Here is a 21,712-nt window from a genome sequence, read left to right on the forward strand (position 1 = left end):
TGGAAGGGCTGTTCTGAGAGCACCAGACACAGCTTATTGTCACATCTTAGGTTTTAAACTTATGCAAGGGAACCATGGGAATGACACTCTGTCCTTTACAGCAGCTCAAAGGCCAAGTATCTTCTAAACCCTGCACCACTTTGCAAAGTCAGTCAACAGGAGGGCGAAGCAGGGAGACGTGCTGCTTTCATGGATTAGCAGTACTGGGAGCTACCTGACGGAGGGAGGTGGGCAGAGACTTACTTGGCAGTAATTTCTTCATCATATTTGGTTTTCAGGTCAAATAATTCTGTTCGAGTTTTTTCCAGGGCTGAAAGGCAGAGGACATAAAATCATGATACAAGATACTAATTGTTCCTATTAAATCAGAAAGAAAAAAAATCATATTCTCATTCCAAAAGAGGCAAAGATTACAAAAGTATCACAGAATGGAAAAGAAAAGTCCCCTTCCACTGCTGCTTCATCTCATCCCATGAGCCTCTAATTACATAAATTTCCTGCTTTTAAATAAATTTCATTATTAAAAAATATTTCCATATATAATTGCATATATGTTTAAGTGTATATATACATATATATATATTTTATTTTTACCCACTCCCATAAATTAAAAATATATATACACCTATGTATATTTTTACCCTCCCCACCTCCCCCCCTATAAATACCACAGTGAAGAATCTGCCTGCAATGCAGGAGACCAGAGTTTGATCCCTGGGTCGGGAAGATCCCCTAGAGAAGGGAATGGCAATTCACTCCAGTATTCTTTCCTAGAGAATTTCACGGACAGAGGAGCCTGGTGGGGAACAGCCCATGGGGTTGCAAAGAGTAGGACATGACTGAGTGAAGAGCACACACGCACCCATAAATAGGATGATACAAACATCTTCTGAGATTTACACTTTGCCCTGAGCAGAAGCATAGAAATCTCTCTACGCTGGGGCATGACAATGACAGGAACAATTTAGCTCCTGCACAGGGCTTGCCACGTGCCCGGGGCATCAGGCTACCTTGAAGGGAAGGTGCTGGGTGAGTAGTTGGGACGTTCCAACTTCAGATAAATACCACCCAGCTGGCCTCCCAAGAGGCAATTACATTCCCATCAATACTGAGAGTGTGACTCTTTTCCTATACTCTCACCAACATTGGATATTATCAATTAAAAACATTTTTTTTTGACAATCTGACAGGTAAAACAATCTTTCACTGATTTAACTAGCATTTCCCTGCCTATTCAAAATTAACATTTTTTTCATATGTGTATTGGCTGTGTCTTTCTTCTGTAAACTGCTTGTTTCCATTCTTAGCTCCTTGTTCTCCTGGACTGTTCATCTATTCTTATTGATTTTAGGGTGATCTTTATACTTTGGGGATCTTACGTGTCTGAATTTGTTGTGATTATTTTCTCCCACTCTGTCATTTTTTTTTAAAACCTGGATTATGATGTCTTCTGTTATTTTTCCACATTTAAATTAAATATATAGTCCCGTTTCTCTTTCAGAACAACAACAACAAAAAGGCAAAAAGAAGTTTAAAGAGAAACCTGAGCATAGATTTTTGGGTACTTTTGCAGTTTTAAAGGTCTGCTATTACTGTTTTCCTTAACTTCACAGGGTAGAAATACTGTTTTTTTCCTCCATTATTGTTCCAAACGACAAGTTAGCCCTTGACAGTTTGGTGATTTAGACGTGTGTGTTGGAAAAAGAGCAGGAAGAAAGGATGGTTCCTGGCAGTGATATATATGGAGTTTGCAGCCTCCCACCTTGCCTCGCAGGACTCAGAGTGGGTAACTCACGCAGTTGAGGTGGGAAGGGGCCGGGGTGGGGGAGGCGGGTGGTGTCTGAGGCACACTGGGGTGTGGGCTGGCTCCCTCCCTCCTCCAGGCTCACCACAGGGGTGGGGAAACAGGTGTCAGAGGGACCTGCAGGGACTGGGAGGTGGAGTAAACCTGTTCTGGGTCAGTCTGGCAGGCAGAGGCCTGAAGGGCAGGCAGAATAGCACACCTGTTTGCAGAGTCTGGACTTTATGTTCGGCTTCTTCTAGCTTTGAGGTGGTGGACATCTGGGTCTCCTGCAGCTTTCTGAAAAGGAAGAGGAGGAAGCTAGATTGGTCATCTTGTTGAGCAGCTCAAATGCCTTGTGGGTTCTGGAACTACGGCCCTGAGCTGCCTTTAAATGGCTGGCAGCAGGCGTGTGGCTGGGTACCACTAGTAATGCCACGAGCCCTGATGCCCTGACCTTTAATCCCCTGACTCTTACCCACACGTCACCCCCCAGGGTAGGTGTACTTCCTGCAGGACCTGATGCAAGGCAATTGATGTAGAAGGTTGTCCTAAATGCAGCTTATTCTCGAAATGCCAGTTATTTTAAAAAAGAAATAAAAGAAAAAGCATCATCACGCACTCATTGTTTCCTGAAGTTAGCCCGACAAGAATGATGCATTTACATTTTGCTGACACAATGAAGGAATTTGTTGGAATAAAGGATGTACTGAAGAGATGTGACAGCTGCTCCGGTTCTGTTAGAATGGAATGCGAATGCAACGCTAATACCTAATGGGGACATTCTGAATGTCTGCAGCCACATTCCATGTATTTATATTTCCCAGGATCTCCAGATGAATTCCCTGGTCAATAAATAGCATTCCTTCCTCCTCATCGGCAGAAAAATCTCTAAAAATAAGTCTATTATTTTTACATCATTTGAATGTAACACATGCTCTCATGAAGAAGAAACCTGGGAATACGGAAAAGTAGAAATGGCACAGTTAAAAAAAGACACCCAAATTTCCATCATCTGTGGAAAAGCACTGCTTGCATTTGCACTATTTCAATTATAAAACTAATAAATGCTCTGTGTTGAAAAAAAAAAAACCCACAAATATTATAAGAGATGGAAGGTAAAATGTCCTTTCTCTATCTTGGCTCTATTTGCACTCCTCAGATAGAGTTCTTTTGTAACTCTTTAGAATTTTTCTTTATTTCTAGAAATACAATGTAATATGTGATATACTGTAGCATAATATAAACTCAGATGTGATATATTACAATGTATATAAACAGAAAACCCTTTCTTTTCACAGAAAAGGGATCAGGGCACACAGGCTATCCTGTAGCTAGCTTTTTCACTTATCTCAGTACTGTGGAAATAGTCTACCCTAGCATATACAGCTCTTTCCCATTCTTATTAAATAACTGACTCTACTCAGCTTCTCTGGGCATTTAGATGACTTATCAAATTTCTTTCTACTAAACAATTCTACAGTGATCATCATAGGTATTGTTGCATAATTCTGACAGTGAATTTGTTGAATAAAATTCAAACAGAGGAACTGCAGTGATAAAGGGTGTGTGCAATTGTTTTTGTTGTTTTGATAGATATTCAGAAACTTTCCAACAAAAAGAACCTCACCAATTTAAACTCTTGCCAACAACATTCGAGTGTTCTGCTGTGCCAACACTGGATAAAATTAAACTTAGTTTTACTGTGGAATAAAGCTGAAAATTTCTCTTCGTATGAACTGTCTGTTCCTCTCCTCTGCCCATTTTTTTGTAGTGCTGACTTTTTCTTATTAACTTGTAAGAGCTCTTTGTTTGTAAGGAAAATTAGCCCTTTCTTTTATGTGGTGCAAATATTTCTTCCTAGTTTTTTGATGGTATAAAAACGTTATTCATCTTTATTTGTTTTTAAAAGTCTGTATGAAATTTTAGGCAGTCATATTTATATAAATTTTCTTTTATGCTTAGAAAGATTTCTCCGTTTCAGAATCATTAAAAACAAAGTAAATGCCCATGTTTTCTTCCCAAATGTATATGATTTAATTACTGACATTTAAACTCTAATCCATTTCAATTTTCTGGTAAAGAATGAGATAAAGATCTAGCGTTATCCCCCACCTCCAGTGGTCAACTATTTGTATCTTTCAATACAATCAATCTTTTAACCTAATTTGAAAAATCAACTTAATGATATTAAATTTCTATAGGAATTTATTGTAACACTTCTATAAAGCATGACTTTGCTCTGTGCAGCTGTAACCACATTGTCTATAATTCTGAACTATGCATTTTTCACTTCATTTTATGCCAGGTACATTTCTGGGGTTACTGAAAACTCAACAAAACTATCTCTTATGTATTCATTTCTTGCTGGCAGGGCATTTCAATGACTTGCATGTCCCCTCTCCCCCAATTTTCAGTAATATGGTGAGAAATCTCTCTGGGCATGAAGTACTTTCCGAGGAGACATATTCAGCAGCTGTTCTACTTCTGCTGGGTCAAAAGTCCATTCGTCCTTCTGAGCCCTGACTTTGTGGGGCTCTCCCAGCAGTATGGGTGCGGCGTTCCTTGCAGAGCTGGGCTTGACTTGAGAGACTGGCTTTGGTCCTGCAGCAAGGACCTTAGGAGGCCAGGCTGCAGGGGTGGGTTTGGGTCCGGCCCCACCTCTGGGTGCCTGGGTGGGAGAGTGGGGGCAGGTCCCTAGCCTGAGGCCTGGTCTCTCCACCTGAAAAATGAGACTGTCGGCTTGGCAGCTCTATCCTGGACACTAGGTGAGACGATGCCCTGAGAGGGCCTGGCAGTGAGTGCAGCAGGGATTCTTCCTCTTTTCTAAATGAAGCCAGCTTCACAGTGCCCCAGAGAAGCCTTGCTGATGCCGGAGAGCTCCACTGGCCCACCTCATGGAAGTCTGAGCAGCTGCTTCCGAGTCCACGGGAAACAGCCACAGGATGCCATCATGGGCGTGCCTCTCACTTGTAACCAGACATGTAGTGCCTCTCGTTAATGGTCTCATGATTCTCCACAGCAGGCTGAAATTTTTACATCTTGGCTTCACCAGAGTTCTGAGAGCATGACTTGTGCAATTTGAATTGGTGACTTCAACAGTCCTTATGGTTTTCACAGGAAATCTAACTTTCATTAAGTCGTCACACTAGCTGAAAACCCAACTTGTTATTTGTGGCAAAGTTTTGGGTGAAGCAGGCCGGTGGGAAACCTAACCCCCAGATGGTGCATGAACACATTTTACTGATACCAGTGCCAACAAACCAAGTCAGTGTGCGTGTGTGTGAGAGACAGACAGAGGCAGAGGGAGCTGTTAAATACTAACATTCCACTGGAGAAGGTAGCAGGAGCTTGGGGTCGCCCAGGGCTTCCGAGAGAGGACAGGCAGCAGGAGACGGTCCTGCCCCTCTCATCTTACCTCGGGTACAACCACCACGTGTCAATGACACAAGCTTTGTGCTCAAGCTCCACCTCACGCAGCCCTCAGACACACCCTTGGACCACCAGACACCATTCCCTAATAGGGAGAGACTGGTACACTTTACTCAAGCCCATCTTACAAATTACAGAACAAGGGACACCTATGGTTTTCAAACAAAATTGTGCCTTAGAGCACGGACCCCCAAGCTCCAGGATCTAACGCCTGATGATCTGAGGTAGAGCCGATTTAATAATAAGAGAAATAAAGTGCACACAGTAAGTGGAATGTGCTTGAATCATCTTGAAACCATCCGATCCCCACCTCCCTAATTCTGTGGAAAACCTATCTTCCACGAAACTGGTCTCTGGTGCCAAAAAGGTTGGAGGCTACTGCCTTAGAGCCTCTAGGATTCTGGTTTCCAACCTGGGCTTATTTTACAGGATTGCTTTAAAAAAAAAAAAAAAAAAAAAAACTTGTGATATAAACAAGTAAAACCTTACATCGGCACATAGGTGCCTGCAGACCCCAAAACATGCTCACCTCTCCTTTTCTGCAAAATCATTTTGTAACTTTTGTTCCTTTTCGAGAGCTATGGTCTCAGCCTGGTTCTTCAGAGTCTGTTCATATTCTCGGATTTTCTCTTTAAGTGCTTTTATCGTAACCTCTGCAGAAGGGGCGGAAAAAAAAAAAACTCCAGTAAGAGAAGCATGGTTCCACACGGCTATATATACTAGGCTTTCATAACCTAGGAGGATCGGTGTGTTTTAAACTTTAGCTCTTCAACCCTGACACAAAATCAATGGTTACGAGTCCCTTCGGAGACCTTTTACTCCCTAAATGTTAAATTGAACTTTAAACATTTAGGTTGAGGAGGATCAATGGGTTTTGCTGGGAAGAAGAACTATGTCTCTCTAATACAACTTAAGAAAAAGAAGAAGGGGAAATCAATGCTAAAATATAATATCATCTTATTGATGAATCTGAAATTAGTCTTCTACTGAGGGAAGATTAATAATGTTTTAGTGTAGGTTTAAGTACTTTCTTACAAAGAAAACAGTTTGGAAGAAGCCTACAGACCTCCCTGGCTGTGGGCTGCAGCCCTGCTGTTTCACAAGTGATGAGACACACGGTGCACTAAGTGGATCTGGGGCATGTCTCCTTGGCTGGAAGGGACTATTTCCCAAGCTTGGGTGCCGAGAGCGGCTTCCTCGCTGGCCAGAGTCCGGCAGACCTGGGCTGCGTGTGCAGCGTGGATGACTTAGGGCCCGAGGGAGCCACGTTGGAGGAAGGCTGTGTGCCAGGCGGCGGTGCTGTGAGATGAAGCCCCGTGGTATCTGGTGCTCAGGACTCGGGGCCTCTTGGGTGGCAGGGCCCCCTGGAAAGCCCGGGCTCTCCTCTCCACCAAGTTTGTTTTTATGGGCCCAAAGTGGGAACACAAGAGCAGATGCAACGAACAGGGCAGGGTCCTAACTCAGACCCATTGGTGGCTAGGGCAGCATCGCTCTACCTGCCTCGACATGGACACCTCCACCCCACTCTGGGGGCTGGCTGGCCCCCAGCCAAGTACTGCAGCCCCAGCTCCAAGGTGAGCGAAGCCCGTGAGGGACTACACTTGCTCAGATGAGGATCCATCACATAGGAGGCAGGACTGAGTGCCCTGATGGTCCCAGGACCCGACATGGTGGGCGCTCAGCAGGCTGAGTAGGGTGAGGCCATGAAGGGGCTGCGGCAACAGGGCCCCAGGCTCACGTGACAAGGTCGCGTGCCAGGTCTCTGCTCATGTAAGTGCTTGGACTGGTGGCCTTGGTCCCTTTGGGCTGTAACTCACGTTGGCTTCCACTCCCTGAGCTGCACGGACATGCTGGCCCAGGCAGGAGCTTGACAGCTGGGCGTTTATGCCCACGTGGCTTATGGAGAAAAGCTAGAGGCTCTTTTGTTAAAATAAGAAACTGGTGCTTTTCTTTAAATGGAACCAGGGGGATCTCGGAGGAGGAGGAGAGAGGGAATTAAGATCAATGACCCTGGCAAGGCATCTGAGAGATGAACAGGGGGCTTCCTACCTCTTGGGCTGAGTGTTTGAGGCTTGGAAGAAATGCCCTGTAAGCACAATGGTTAGTGATACACGAGCAAAGGGGCGCAGGCTGGGTGGGAGTGGAACGCGTCCAAAACGGACAGGACATGTCTCCTCTGGAAACACCTGCGTATTCTCTTTAGTCGACGGTCTACAGGCTGTAAACAGGCGGCATCTCTGCTTTGAACAATGGGTTGGAGACATGTGGGCAGCCCCTGACCCATCTATGCTCCTTCCAGGGGAGACTGGGGCACTAGCTAGGAGCTCTACTCTGTCTGACGGGGTCTCTTCACCACCCCCACCCCAGGAGGATTGCTTGGTAAGTCAGGGGTGACTTGTCCTGGAGCCTCTGTCCTTCCTCTGCCATCTGGGCCAGGGGCCGGGACATTGCCCTGGGTGTGTCCCAGCTGTGCCCCTCCGTGTGAGTCGAGTGGGGTGGGAGTGAGGGGGCGGTTAGGTTAGGGGGAGGGCAGGGCGAGCAGTGTGGAGGAGCAGAGGACACTCAAGAGCTCTGCTCCCACTGCGAAGTGGTGGCAACCAAGGGACCCCCGGCCCGGTCTGCTGGCCTCGGAGCCTTTGTTCTTAAGGCATGGGCTCTGCGTTTCTATTTTTTTGGCTGTGCCTCAGGGCTTGTGGGATCTTAGTTCCCCGACCAGGGATTGAACCCATGCCCCCTGCAATGGAAGCGTGGAGTCCTAACCACTGGACTGCCAGGGAAGACCCTTGGGCTCTGCATTTCATTTGAAAATGCCCATCAGTTGAGACTTTTGGGGAAGGTGATGGCCTCACACTGGGCAACTGGCCCCTGGGGTGAGGTGGGTGATGAGGCAGGTGGAGAGGGGGCGCACCCCTTCCACCAGAACCAAATCATACTGAAGGAAACCCAGGTGGTGGATCTGTCCAAATAAGATGGCAGGGGTCGCTGGAAGGAAACAACAAGCGTCCCCCCGCCCCCTTCGGGTTCGTGCTGTAGAAACATCAGAACCAGAATTTCTGGGTTCTCTTTCCCCTGAATGTGGGTGATTCTGACCAGAGCTGGGAGGGAGTACTTCTCTCACTGGACGCCCCCCACCTCCTAAGTCCACACCTTGCTTCGCAGTAGGACTGAGCTGTCCCTCCAGTCCACAGCCTCTCCGCTCCCTGTGGGGCCAGAATGAGGGGGTGTCCCCCAGGAAGGGGCCTTCAGGCTTGTTGCCTCACTGTCCAGGACCTTCCTGACTCTTCCTGGGTCCTTTCCGTGGATGATCCCTCCTCACCAGCCTGGGTCCAAAGGTCTCAGAACCCAAGGATGCTTTTAATTTTTAAATTTTTCTTAAAAAAAGCCTTTCTTTCTTTTTAAAAAAAGATTTCTCTTGATGTGGACCATTTTAAAAGTCTTTATTGAATTTGTTACAGTATCATTTCTGTTTTATGTTTTGGCCGTCAGGCAGGTGAGATCTTAGCTCTCCTACCAGGGAGCGAATACACATCTTCTGCATTGGGAGGTGAAGTCTCAACCACTGGGACTGCCAAGGGAAGTCCTCCAAGGATACTTTTAAAGATTGTCATCAAGTAATTCCTTTTGCAGCCCTCAGGGGAAGTCCCTCAAGCAGGTTGCTCTCTTTTCTGTCACCTTCCTCACCCATACCCCAAACAAAACCAAAGAGGCCCATTTCCACTTGGACTTGGCTCAAGAGAGACCTGCTGCGGCTGTCAGATGGGGCAGCGGCTCAAGGAAGCCTGAATGGGACACGTTTGCATCTTAGGTGTAGGAGAGAGTTTTCTCCGGTCTTCCTTGGCAGAAAAAGCCAGGCAAGCTTTGTCCTCTCTCCTTGTTGACAGCGGGACAACCACACCAAGAGGGTGTTTTGTTTTCCTCCTTTAGATTCGTCATGAACAGGTGACGCTGACGAGGACACGGGGGTTCTTAAGTGTGGGGACGTGGAGCCTTCATCTAAAGCCTTAATGTATCGGCAGCAATTATTAAACCACTTATTGGATGTGGCCCTTTGATCATAAGCTGGCTATCTGACAGGTGCTACCCGCAGGCAACACATCCGTCTTTTAAAGGCAGACCCTATCACACGATGATTCAGGAAGAATTTTTAAAGACTCCTGATCGGTCCCATCAGGGAGGCAATAAAATCATATGTGGTCATAATGTGGAGGAAAAGTTTTCCTTCTCAATAGCTAAGTGTTATTATTATCTCTCTGTAATGACTCAGATTCTTACCCCGCCTGGACTCTATGACATAGGTGACAATCAGAGCTAGTCCCAACAGTATGGGTAAAGCAATTAAAAATAAAAAAAAAAAAAAGAAAGAAAGAAAAGAAAAAAGGAACAGAAGAAAACAGAAAGACGAAAAGAAAAAGTAAGGAACAAATACATCTTCCACCAACCTTGATTTTTTACTTCAGCGAATTCCTTGTTGTATTCTTCGAGAGTTTCCCTAAGTTTTTGGTTCTCCGTCTCAATGTCGTGCAGGCGCTGCACTTTGAGCTGGAGCTGCTGCCCAAGGTCCAGCGCGGGAACGGGATCTGCAAGAGAGGGACACATGGGTCACCCTCTTCTGGACACGCTTGAGCCACCCTTGCAGAGGCTCGGAGCAGGTCACCTGGCTCCCAGGCTGTCAGCTTCCCGGGGCCCCGCTGGGTGGACAGGGCCCATCTCTGCAACCAGTGCATGAGAATGGGGTGAGACTGACCACGGATTCCCTGGGATCTGCTCACTGCCCTGGCCTGGTGTGACACTTGAAGGATTTTTCATTCCCTGATCTGCTAGGAAGAGAGAGAGATGTACATGGTGGCTGGTGGGGCGGGCAGGGGCAGTGGGGGAGCCCGGAAAAATCTCCCAGCACCCGTTCAGAGAAGGCACCAAAAGCCTCAGGTTTCTAATAATTCTTGTGAAGCTGGAAATGAGAGCTGCTGCCTGGAGAGCGTCTGCTCATCACAGAACACTTTTTACGGACACTTTCTCATTTGAGCCCTAGGACAATCCTGGGAGAAAGATGTGTGACATGTATCTCGTTCTTTTGGCAGAAGTCGGAACTAAAGCTCAGGGAAGCAGGGTGATGCGTCCAGGTTTCCAGCTGGTTAGTGGGCAGAGGGCTTTCCCTGGTGGCTCAGTGGTAAAGAATCTGCCTGCCAATGCAGGAGATGTGGGTTTGATCCCTGGGTCAGGATGAGCCCCTGGAGAAGGAAATGGCAACCCATTCCGGAATTCTTGTCTGGCAAATGCCATGGACAGAGGAGCCTGGTGGGTTGTAGTCCATGGGGTTGCAAAGTCAGAATGACTTAGCAACAACAAGGGGCAGAGAGAACTCAGACCTCGATCTGTGAGATCAGTGATCATCCTTCCAATAAGGAAGGTCCCCTGAGGGGGCTCTTGTAAGATGATCCCCTCTTCAGGACAGGACCACTTTCAGTCATGGCCATCCGTTAACTGATGAAGCATGCTCAGGAGACAGTCAGGATTTACTAGCTGGTGATCTGAAGACAGGAGAACCCCGAGTTTCTGCTCATGGTGGTTGTGCCTTTTGCGAGAGGCATGCCTGGTGACCAAGCCATGGTGACCTGTACTGGGCCACTGAGCCAGCCAGCCAGGAGGCCACCACACTGCTAGTTATAGTACAAACAGTAGGAGAATGGAGAGCTAGGCCAGTTACGAGAGGCCTTGTAGACAATTCAATGTGCTATCCACCATCATATTCCTTGCAAAAAAACTGGATTAATTAGGTGAACCACTGACTGAAACCACCCATCCTGGCCCAGGCATGATAGTAACCACTTGACACGAATAATCTTCACAACAGGAGGTCCTGATAAGAAACTAACAAGCTACCACCAACTGGAAGAATTCAGGAAGGGTCAAAAGGAGAGGGGAGACACCAGTCCATATGTCCTACCAACCTCCCAGAATCCTCGCAGGAATTCATCTTGGCAGAGCGAAGTGTGCACCACCGGGAAGGACGCTGAGTTGGAATGATTGCCCAGAAACCTGGGAACGGATCCCCTCACCATAAAACCTGAGACAGAGCCACGTGGCAGAGCAGTTCTCCTCGGCTCCCTACCCTGACGCTCTCTTCCTGGGTGTCCCTTCCCAGTGAAGCCTGTTGCTTTGTCAGCCTGTGTGTCTCCTAGGAAAATTCATTTCTGAGTGTTAGACAAGAGCCCACTCTCAGGCCCTGGAAGGGGTTCCAATTCCTGTAACGGATTTGGACCTAAAATCGGACACTGTGGACATGGAAATTTATGGTACTAGTGAGGTCTTTGCCTTTACCATTAATTTAGCACAAAATGGAGAGATATTAAATGTTCTTCTGGCATCAACTGGGTCTTTATTTTTATTTCTGCTGCACTTATAATCCACCTGCTGGGCCCCAGTGGGGCACTTCCTTTAGGACTCTCGGGCCCCATCAGAGCAGAAGCATACCCGAGTCTGCTGGGCTTAGAAGAGATTACGGAAGATATTTCTGGTATGGACGCCAGCATCACTTGTGAGACGGCTGCAAAGATTTAGTCTCTGGGTGAGGAATGCTAAACACCGAGCCCAGTGGATCAACAAGGGTATATATTCAAGGCTCACTTAACTTTCAAATACCAGTGCTGTTAATTTTTCAGACCACCCCTGGTTCCTGGAAGGGAGGGCTCGGCCTACCACGCCTCAGTTGGCACAGCCACCAGGAGCCAGGAGCGCTCTGAGATGCCAGTGTCTTCGTGGGGTTTACAAAACTCAGGCCCCAGGGCTCGTTCAGTACAGCATCCAACACTGTCCACCATGTGAAACCCCAGTGGCTGGGCACTGATTCTGTGCATATATACAGCTTATGACTACATCACTGCTTTCTCATTTGTGGCCTCTCATGATTATTTTTATCAGCATTAAAATATTTATATTAAATTAGATCTCAAAAGCTATTTCAGGGATATGATTCCTTGTAAGTAGGAGTGGTAATAATACTATAGAATGAACATCCTCAGAACATTTCAGGTGCAGTTTTTTATTTTTAAATTTCAGTATCTTCCCTGGACACCTTCCTAGGCCCTTCTCTCCCACCATGGTCTCATGCCGGGCAAATGGCCTGAAGGAGACGAAGCAGCATGCCCTTGGCTCCCTCCACGTACAATGACAACTTGAACTTGAAACAGAGATCAAGGAAGAACTGAGGAGAAGGAGAACCACTGTGCTTCTATAGAATTCTATGAATGTCAACTCCTGTAGGTTTCCCGGCACAACTGCCAGTCCAAATTATATTTTTAAAGAGCTAAGCTAGTACACTGCCCTCCATCCCCAAAATTTCTGTTGACAACTCTTCCAGTATATTCCTTTTAAGAGGCCAGGACCCACTGTATCTGCTTCGAATAAAAAAAGTTTCCCTCGTTTGATTCAGCAAGGAATTCAGTGACATATAAAAATCGCATGCACATTGTCAACTGAATGGTAACTAGGAGCTTTAGACAAATTTTCAAAGCATTGTATTGTAAATGAAAATTCTAGCACGCTCATAATTATTCATTATGGCATGTATATTTAATTTAACATGATTAAAGGTTAACGCCTAAGTAGCAAAACTGGTCAAAGAATAAAGAATGAACTGGATTCAAACATCTCTATGCATTAAACTTCAAACTTTACTACAGTACAGTTGAATGACTCAACGCCTATAGCGTTTGAATATTGTTTTGGATTATGTAAAAGGCATTGCTAAAGTACCTCTTAGGCTTAATTTTTATTACTTGTATTAAAGGAACAGCTAATTACCACATGACAATATAATGACTCTAGCATGTTTGGGCTAGAGACCAAAACAATGAATTTCGGCATGCCAAACCCCAGCCTGCATGTTAATCTAGGGGAAATCATAGCTTTTTGTCTCGTTAATGATTTCCAATGCCATTTAAACCCCACACAAGTATTGTTAGGTCTTATTCTGAACGTCACAAGCCGCCCGTCTCAGCAGCTCCATTAGGGAATCGTCTGGGGGAGGTGAGAGCACACACCCATCCGTGGAACAGGAACACACGAAATCCCTGCTGCCTCCTAGTCAACGCGCTTTACTGCCACCGCCATGCTCCCGACGTGACAAACGTGCAGAGTGTTCTGCAGCCGTCTCGTAGTTCATTCCTGAAACGCTCTGTGAGGCATGTTATAGCTCTTTATGCAACACAGGACTCAAAGAATGTAATTATAACAAACAACAACAAGACCATCGCCTGCATGTATTCAGCACCTTCGCCTAAGTACATGGGACATTATCTTGTGAATTCTAGCCATCACAGCCAGAGGTCGGTGGGGAGGGGGCCCTGCGGCATGTCAGGCGCTGGTGTCTCACCCAGGGAACATGGGGAGGAGAGAAGTCAGCCAGGCAAACAGGTATGCAAAAGTCTAATTAAGATTTCTGCTTCCTGGACCAGCAGCCGACTAAATTATACTGTCTCTTCAAGTACTAATATAACAAGTCTGTCCTAAGCATCTGTCTGCTCTGGGTAAGATACTGGGGTGGACGTCCAGGTGAATCAGGCAGGCCCAATCTCACAGAGATAAACCATGTTCACAAACAACAAATGTAAAGCAAGAAGGGCCAAATGGAAGACCGTTTCCAGATGGAGAAACTGGGAAAAGGAGACCTTTTTTTTTTAAGAGCCAGAGTTGAGACCCGTGGAGACTTTGGAGCAGTAAATCCACATGGAAGGAACAGCATGGAGCTAGAAGCAGGGGAGGGCCAGGCGCAGCCACAGAAACAGCTCAGTCCAGCTGCTGGTACCCACGTACACACTCTATGATATCAAGACTGTGCCAGGCGCTGGGAGGACACAACGGTGAACAAGACAAAACGCTTGTTCTCAAAGACTTGACATTCTACTGAAGCGAGGGAGACAGACAGACAGCAAACCAGACCAGACAGGGTGCCTGCAGTGCTGCCAAGCATGAAGATAGAGGAAACAGGGTATGGAGAATGGTGACTGGGTCCTGGAGACAGATGGACAGGCAGGGACTCTGAGGGGGTGACCCTGGGGTTGAGATCTGGATGTTGAAGAGGAGAGAACGTGAAGACTCTTGGTAGAGGGAATGGCCATGCAAGGGTCCAGGGGTGAGCGTGAGGAGGCATATATAAGGCCTAGAGAGAAGCTGGTGAGGTATGATGAAAGGAAGGGGAAGTGGTAAAGGACAAGTTGCCAGAGGGGGAGACCTGAGTACAAAGATTTAAAGAAAGATATGAACAAAAAAGAGAGGGAGAGAGGCAGTATGAAGAAGGATCAAACTGAATTTCAGAGCTGAAATTACTGTGTTGGAGAAGCCCTGCTGCACGGCAGGCAGTGTGTCAGTCTCATAAAAATAGTGTCTAAAGTGAGCTAAGGGCCTGAATTTGGACTCAATTCTATTGTGACGGACAAAGCCCTGAGAGAATAGGACACTCTTGCAAGATGAGCCGCCGCGGCATGAGAGGGAGACTGCAGTGCCATGAAAGGGTTTGTTGGTTTTCTAGTTGCAAAGTATTTAAGAGTTTTAAGCTTAAAGATGAGTTATACAATTTTCTTTTAAAAAGCTAAGTGTTCTAAATGAGCTGCCCTGTTCTGTGATGGCAGATGGCTATCAGTAATATGCTGCCTGGCAGACATTTAAAAAATATATAAACACATAATCTATGTCTTCGAAGTAAATGTGATGTTTTAATACTTAGTGAGGGGAAAAAAACTGCTTCTTGAATGAAACTCATCTACAGTGACAGCATTCTAAAAGTGGATATTTGGAAATGTTCCCATCGTCACATAAACTTATGGGCAAAGACAACACTGTCTACAAAAAAAATATCTCAATGCCTCATATCAAACATGAGGGAGTAGAGAGAAATGGTTTAGAGTGTGGGCCATACTATATGCTATTGAATCCCAGTTCTGCCACTTATTGGATGTGCAACCTTAGAGAAGCTACTTAATGTCTCCATATCTTACTCTCTTCATCTATAAATTGGGCATAATAATTGTGCCAATATCATTAAGTTGTTTTAAGGATTAATTACCATAATATGTGCATACACTGCCAGGCTCAGAGTTAATACTCAATAGATGTTACCTATTATCAATTAACTCTAACCTGAAGAAATATTTGTCAAAAGGAGTTTCAAACCCATTTGTTGATAATATAAAAAATATGATATCTTCTGACTAGTTAGCAAGAAAAATTGAATACCAGGGTAAATAAAAATTTACTAGCTGAACTTCAACTAATATTTTCTTATAACTGGTATGCAGCTTTCAAAGGTAGAAATCATGTTTTTGTAAAGATCGCTAATAATGTACTGCTTTGGTTTGGTTCTATGTATCTTTGTGATTATCTTTTCCAGCCATTTATGGCAGCCATTGAAACCAACAACAAAATGAACAAAACTTGGGAGATTTCCATTGCTGGCTATGACAGATTAACTGGCACCAGACCTGACCTCTGGCCATAAACTGGAATACTAGGCAATCTAAATGAAACCACCATTTACAGATGTTGAACAACCAGCAGAGCAGGATGGTGATCCCTGAGAGAGGGAAACAAGTAAGGTGAGCCCTATGATCACCCTGACTTTCTGCCAGGAAATACTTTCTGGACTGCAGCACAGGCAAGAGGGAAACCCAAGCAGAGCATAATGGTCTTTTGGATTGACAGGATAGATTTCAGAAGACCAGTAGGCTGAAGTACCTGGAATTTATAGGGCAGAACACTGGAAAGGAAGGAGATATGCAGAGAAAGAGAGAAGTCTGCAGAGGAGTAATCTAAGATCTGTTGCTAAAAGATAAGGTACGTATGTACACATCAGGTGAAACTCCACAAGGCTGGGCAAAGAACTGCAAGGAAGGTCTAAGTCAACAAATCCTAGAGTTTGCAGACTGTTAGGAGGCTTTTGCGTTACAACTAGCCTGAGAAGAGAGGCTTGTTGAACAGCCAGGACATTCAGTGGAAGACAGCAAAGGGCCACACCAGAGTGGAGGGCTAAGCTAATCCTAAAGTAAAGGCTAGTTTGGACCTGTCCCCGAAGGCATAAAGCATGTCTCTGAATAATTGAGTTGATCTGCAAGTAATTTAACTGCCTGCCCCAAATATTTCAACACTCTTAAGAAAGACAACACAATCCAGTTAATAATTAAAATGTCCAGCATCCAATCAAAAATTACTAGACATGCAAAGAAGCAGGATAAGGGGGAAAAAATCAGTTAATAAAAACAGAACCAGAAATTATAAGAGATAATGGAAGTAGCTGACAAAGACTTAAACAATTATTATAAGCATGCTCAAGGATTAAAGAAAAACATGAACAGAACAAGGAGAGGAATAGAAGCTATGAAGAACCAGATGGAATTCTAGAACTTAAAATACAATATCTGAAATGAATAAAAAAAATTCCCTATAATGGCTTAAGCACATTAGACACTGCAAAATAAAAATATCATAGAACTAATCCAAAGATATACTCACAGAAACTATCTAAATAGAAGCATAGAGAAGAGATTGGAAAAAAAAGTTACTAAAACCTCAGCAACTTGTGAAACAATAACAATCTGACACAGATGTCCCCAAAAGGGGTGAGGGATGTATTTGAAAGTGGCAAAATTTTCAAAGAAAGCTATAAACCCCAAATCCAAGAAACTCACCAAGATCCAGGCAGAATAAATGCAAAGAACACCAATAAGCAGTCAAATTACTAAAAAGAAGAATAAAAGGAAAATCTTAAAAGCCAGATAAAAGAAGACTCCTGGGAAGACTCAGTAGTGTTGTCAATTTCCCTCAAATTGACCTATAGATACAGTGGAATCAGATCAAAATCCTGGTAGGCTTGTTTGTACAAATTGACAAGTGAAGTCTAAAATTTACATAGAAACTCAATGAACCAAAACAATTTTGAAATAAACAGACCAAAGGTAAGGACTTATATATAATCTGATTTCAAAATTGACTAAAAAGGCACAAGAGTCAAGATATTATGATATTAACATAAGGATAGACATTCAGATCAATGAAATAAGCTGGACTTCAGTAAAATAAAACCTTCTGTTCTATTATATGACAAGAAACTGGGAGAAAATATTTGCAGTGAATATATTTGACAGAGGACTTTTGTATCTAGACTATATAAAAGTTAGAATTCAGCAGTAGGCCAAACAATCCAATTAAAAAAATGGGCAGAAGATTTAAACAGATGCCTTAGAAGTGAAGTTCTATGAAGGTCCAAAAGCATGTGAATAAAAATTTAGCATCATTAGTCACTGAGAAAAACACAAGTTAAAATCACAACGAAATGTGCTCTACACTCACTAGAATGTCTAACACCTAAAGCACTGCCAACAACGAATGGTGTAGAGGACAGGGAGCAACTGGAACCCCCCCACGCGCTGGAGGAGGGGCTAAAACGACACAACTACTTGGAAAAGCCATTCGACAGTTTCTTATCAAGCTAGACATGCACCCACCCTATGCCCCAGGAATTCTAGTCCTAGCTGTTTATCTAAGAGAAATGAAAACAGACGTCCACATATAGCTGTCTATGAACACTTGCAGCAGGCTTACTCATGAGACCCACAAACAGTTCAAAAGTCCATAAACAGGTGGGTGCGAAGGCAAATTGTTTTACATCCACACAGTGAAACACCACTCCCCAGTAAATGTGGACAAATAACCCCCAACACACCACACTGAGTGGAGGAAGTCAGATGCATCAGAGTACCTACCCAAGGACCCCATTTATGTGAAACTTCAGAAATGATGAACCTAACCTGGGTTGACAGAAAGCACATCAGAGGTTGCTGGCATTTGAGATCGTGAGGGAACTTTTGAGGGGTTATGGATGTTCTGCATCTTGACTATCTGACTAGCCATTGTATCAAATTGTACACAAAACAGGTGTTTTATTGTGTATAGACTATGCCTCAATGAGGTTGATTTTAAAATATATATATATTTTTACTGAGAGCAAAATGTTTCTTTGTACTGCTAATAAAATGTAAATTTTAAGAACTTTTGAGTCTTCATCACATCCTTTAAATTCTGTTTTTAGTACATGACTGGCAATGTATTTCATACACTGCTGTAATGACACATGAGCATCATTTAAATAAATAAATAGTATATATTGGGGGGTACAAATTTGAATTTTTTTTTTTTACTGTTGGGGGACATGAACAAAAGTAGCTCAGAAAGTCCACTCAGACCGTGGACTTTGTAGAAAGGATGGACAGAGAAGGTAGAGTCAAGGTGGTGAGAAGTAATGGAGGCTTGGATTAGGGGTGGCTGATGGGGTGAGTGGTCAGATTTGGGGTGCATCCTGGAGGCCGGGTCAGCAGGACTCACTGATAGATCAGCTCTAAGGTGTGAGAGAGGGAAAGGAGAACAGGGTGACCCCTGCCTTTGTGGCCAAAGCCACTGTGTGCATGGTGGTGTCATCTACTTTCTGGTGGCAGGGAGTGGGGGGCAGGGGGAGATGTCATCTAATTTCTGGTGGGAGGTAGTGCTGTGGAGGACCAGCTGCTCTCCTGTGGCCACATGGCGTCTGCAAGCCTAACAGAGTCAGAGTCACCCAGGGAGAGTCTAGGGAACCCACACTCCTGCCGAGCAACAAAGGGTCTGAAGAGGAGCATAATGGCGGAGGTGGGTTCTGTGGGCACAGCGGACTCTCAGATGAGAGAGCTGGCCAGTGGAGGGAGATGCCACCCTCCTCTGAGCATATGTGTCTTCTCAGTGAAATACGAGTTGTGTGGAGATCAGGGCTGAAGAAAGGAGTGAAACAGCACCTGTAAGGGGGATGCTGGGAATAAGGGTGGGGCCCGCCTGGGCTGCTCTGACCTTATGTAGAACGACCAGCGTGGTTCTGCAGGGACTTTGGGACACTGGTGTGGACGTCCTGGTCACTGTCACACCAACAGCCCTGAGGCAGGTACGTCCTGGGAGGAGGAAGAGGGCGCCGCAACCACATGTCGGGAGGGGAGCTGTGGGGCTGGGAATCGGGGCTCTGATTCCATCGGGCGGCTGGGTGCTGGGGTGTGTGTGCAGGAGGGCAGTGGAATGCTGGCTGCTTCTGCTGTGAGGGACTACAAAGACCCTCAAAGACTGACCCCCTGGACCCCAGTCCACCTGTGCGCAGAAAAGGGGATGCGGCCTGTAGGGGCCAACCCTGTGACGACATCAGAACGCAGCAGACGCTCCCCTCCACCAGGGCACTCTGGGCTAATGTAATCATACGATTACATAATTAACCCAGCTGTCTCATTAAGAAAATCAACTGGAATTCAGGGCATAATTAGTCATACAGCAATTAGCATGCTGATGAGCAACTGATGAGAAGCTGTCTAGATAGCGCGTGTGCCAGGACCACCCCAGTCACGGCAGAGGGGGGAAGATGCCACCCCCGCCCCCTGCCCCCACTGCAAGCCAAGTCGCCAAGTCACCACCGGTGAGTTCTCCCGCTGGGCCGGGGGCCGGGGACAGGAGTCCAGAGGGAGAACCCTGAAGGTGGGGCGGCAAGTGCCTCGGGTGCCCACTTTGTCGGGCTGGCCTTTACCCAGTGCACGTGCAGCTGCTTTCCTGGCTTGCAAAAGTTCCGCTCCTCGGGTCCCGAGTTTGTTTCAGGTTGGTCGAGGAGGGTGGAGAGGCAGCCTCCTCTTCCGGCTGCAGTCACCCCAGCACTGGTCAGAGCCTGACCACCCCCTGGCCCCTTCGGACCAGCTCTGGTCCTGCAGCCCAGCAGGGGGAATGGGGGCACCTGCAACCCACAGCTTCACTCCATGGCCGAGGCCCCATCCCTCTCCTGTCCTGTCGTGGAGCCAGTGGTTGATTTTCACATGTAAATGGAGATGTTTCAGGAAGGTAACCTGAAAACGTGCAAAGGGTCTCCTGCTATCAGGCTCTGAGGTTAGAGTTCTCTCTGGAGGGACCTGGGCACCCGTGGGCTGCTTGCCAACCCTGGGAGCCTAGAAGACCCGGACTGGAGCAGCCTCCCAGGAGCAGGCTGGGGTGGCCACATCACATGGCCTTCAAAAATGCCACCAAGATGCATGTCGGTGAAAAGCCTGGTATGAGAAGCAAGGGGGTAGTTCTAACAGATCTTAAGACTTCGCTGCTTTTTTTTTGGCCAGGAGTCTTACTATGCATCCTTCATCAGGGGACAGACAGGAAGAAAAAAGACAGACAGAAGGAAAAAAGACTGAACAGTGCTTCCTCATTTTAACTGATAGCATGTCTTCACTTAAAACAGCCTGTTGGGCACAAAGGACTGGCTCACTCTGTTATTCTTATGTGCTTGTTTCCTTCCTCACTCGTGTCTGACTCTTTGCTACACTAGGGACTGTAGTCTGCCAGGCTCCTCTGTCCATGGGATTTTCCAGGCAAGAATATGGGAGTGGGTTGCCATTTCCTTCTCCAGGGGATCTTCATGACCCAAGGATTGAATCTGTGTGTCCAGTGTCTCCTGCGTTGCAAGCAGATTCTTTATCCACTAAGCCACTGGGGAAGCCCTGTTATTCTTACAGAAAAGAATTAAAAAGCAGCTCTCAGTATGGATGATGGTCCTCTTTTACTTCTGGATGCGCAGATGTGAGGCCGATGGGGACCTTCTCCAGCAGAGACGGTTTTCTTAAATCCTGATGGAAACTTCCCACCGCCCCGAAGCAGCAGCACCCAGGAGCAGGGGCATCTTGGTGTGGGTGCTGCAAACAGAGCAGCCTCCAAAACGGGCTCCCTTCTGCTGGTTCCCTTTCAAGACTTCTGAAAATGAACACTTTCTACTTCTGATTGCAGGCCAGTCATCTGAGGGGAATGAAGTGACCTGGGCCAGTCAGGAAACACTGTGTGCCAGCAGTTTCCTGAGTCCGTAAGTGTTTTATATCACTGGTAATGATAGGAAATGGCCACCCACTCCAGTACTCTTGCCTGGAGAATCCCACGGACAGAGAAGCCTGGTGGGCTACAGTCCATGGGGTTGCACAGAGTCGGACACGCCTGAGCACAAGCGTCTCATCATGGGCTCCCTAAGATTTAAATCTTAAAACCAACCCCTCTGGGCACTGCCTTTGTGTTTGAAGGGTTTGGGTCTATAGGGCCTAAACCATGTCTTAGCAAGGACTGAGAGATGACTGTCTGTTGGTGTTGGGGTGGGAGGGGCCCAGAGAGAACCCAGAAGATGATGAGAACCAGCAAAGACTCTGCCAATGGACTCTACACCCGGGGCAGAGATGTTCTGCAGCACCGCTGCCCAGCTCTCCAACACTTTTCTTTCTAGGAACTTCTATTAAAAAAAAAAAAACCTTTCCAGAGATGTTTGTGGGACTGAAAAGGCACAGTTGTGTTTTATACCAATTACTGCTGCTGCTGCTGATGCTAAGTCGCTTCAGTCATGTCCGACTCTGTGCGACCCCATAGACGGCAGCCCACCAGGCTCCCCCGTCCCTGGGATTCTCCAGGCAAGAACACTGGAGTGGGTTGCCA

The 21,712-nt window shown here is 46.0% G+C and overlaps 1 protein-coding gene across 3 annotated transcripts in view; it reads right to left on the reverse strand.

Moving 5' to 3' along the window:
• CUX1 (cut like homeobox 1) overlaps nt 1–21,712 on the reverse strand; it is a 347,445-nt gene that overhangs the window by 132,255 nt on the left and 193,478 nt on the right. For all 3 annotated transcript variants that reach the window (XM_040261791.1, XM_040261782.1, XM_040261799.1), the window contains exons 5-8: nt 9,652–9,789; nt 5,742–5,865; nt 2,004–2,080; nt 244–310 (exon numbers count right to left, since the gene is read on the reverse strand). In XM_040261791.1, coding sequence (XP_040117725.1) covers nt 244–310; nt 2,004–2,080; nt 5,742–5,865; nt 9,652–9,789 — 406 coding nt within the window. The remainder of the gene's footprint in view (nt 1–243; nt 311–2,003; nt 2,081–5,741; nt 5,866–9,651; nt 9,790–21,712) is intronic.

Source organism: Oryx dammah, unplaced genomic scaffold (assembly GCF_014754425.2).
Source record: "Oryx dammah isolate SB20612 unplaced genomic scaffold, SCBI_Odam_1.1 HiC_scaffold_2, whole genome shotgun sequence".
In the NCBI taxonomy this organism is placed as follows: domain Eukaryota; kingdom Metazoa; phylum Chordata; class Mammalia; order Artiodactyla; family Bovidae; genus Oryx; species Oryx dammah.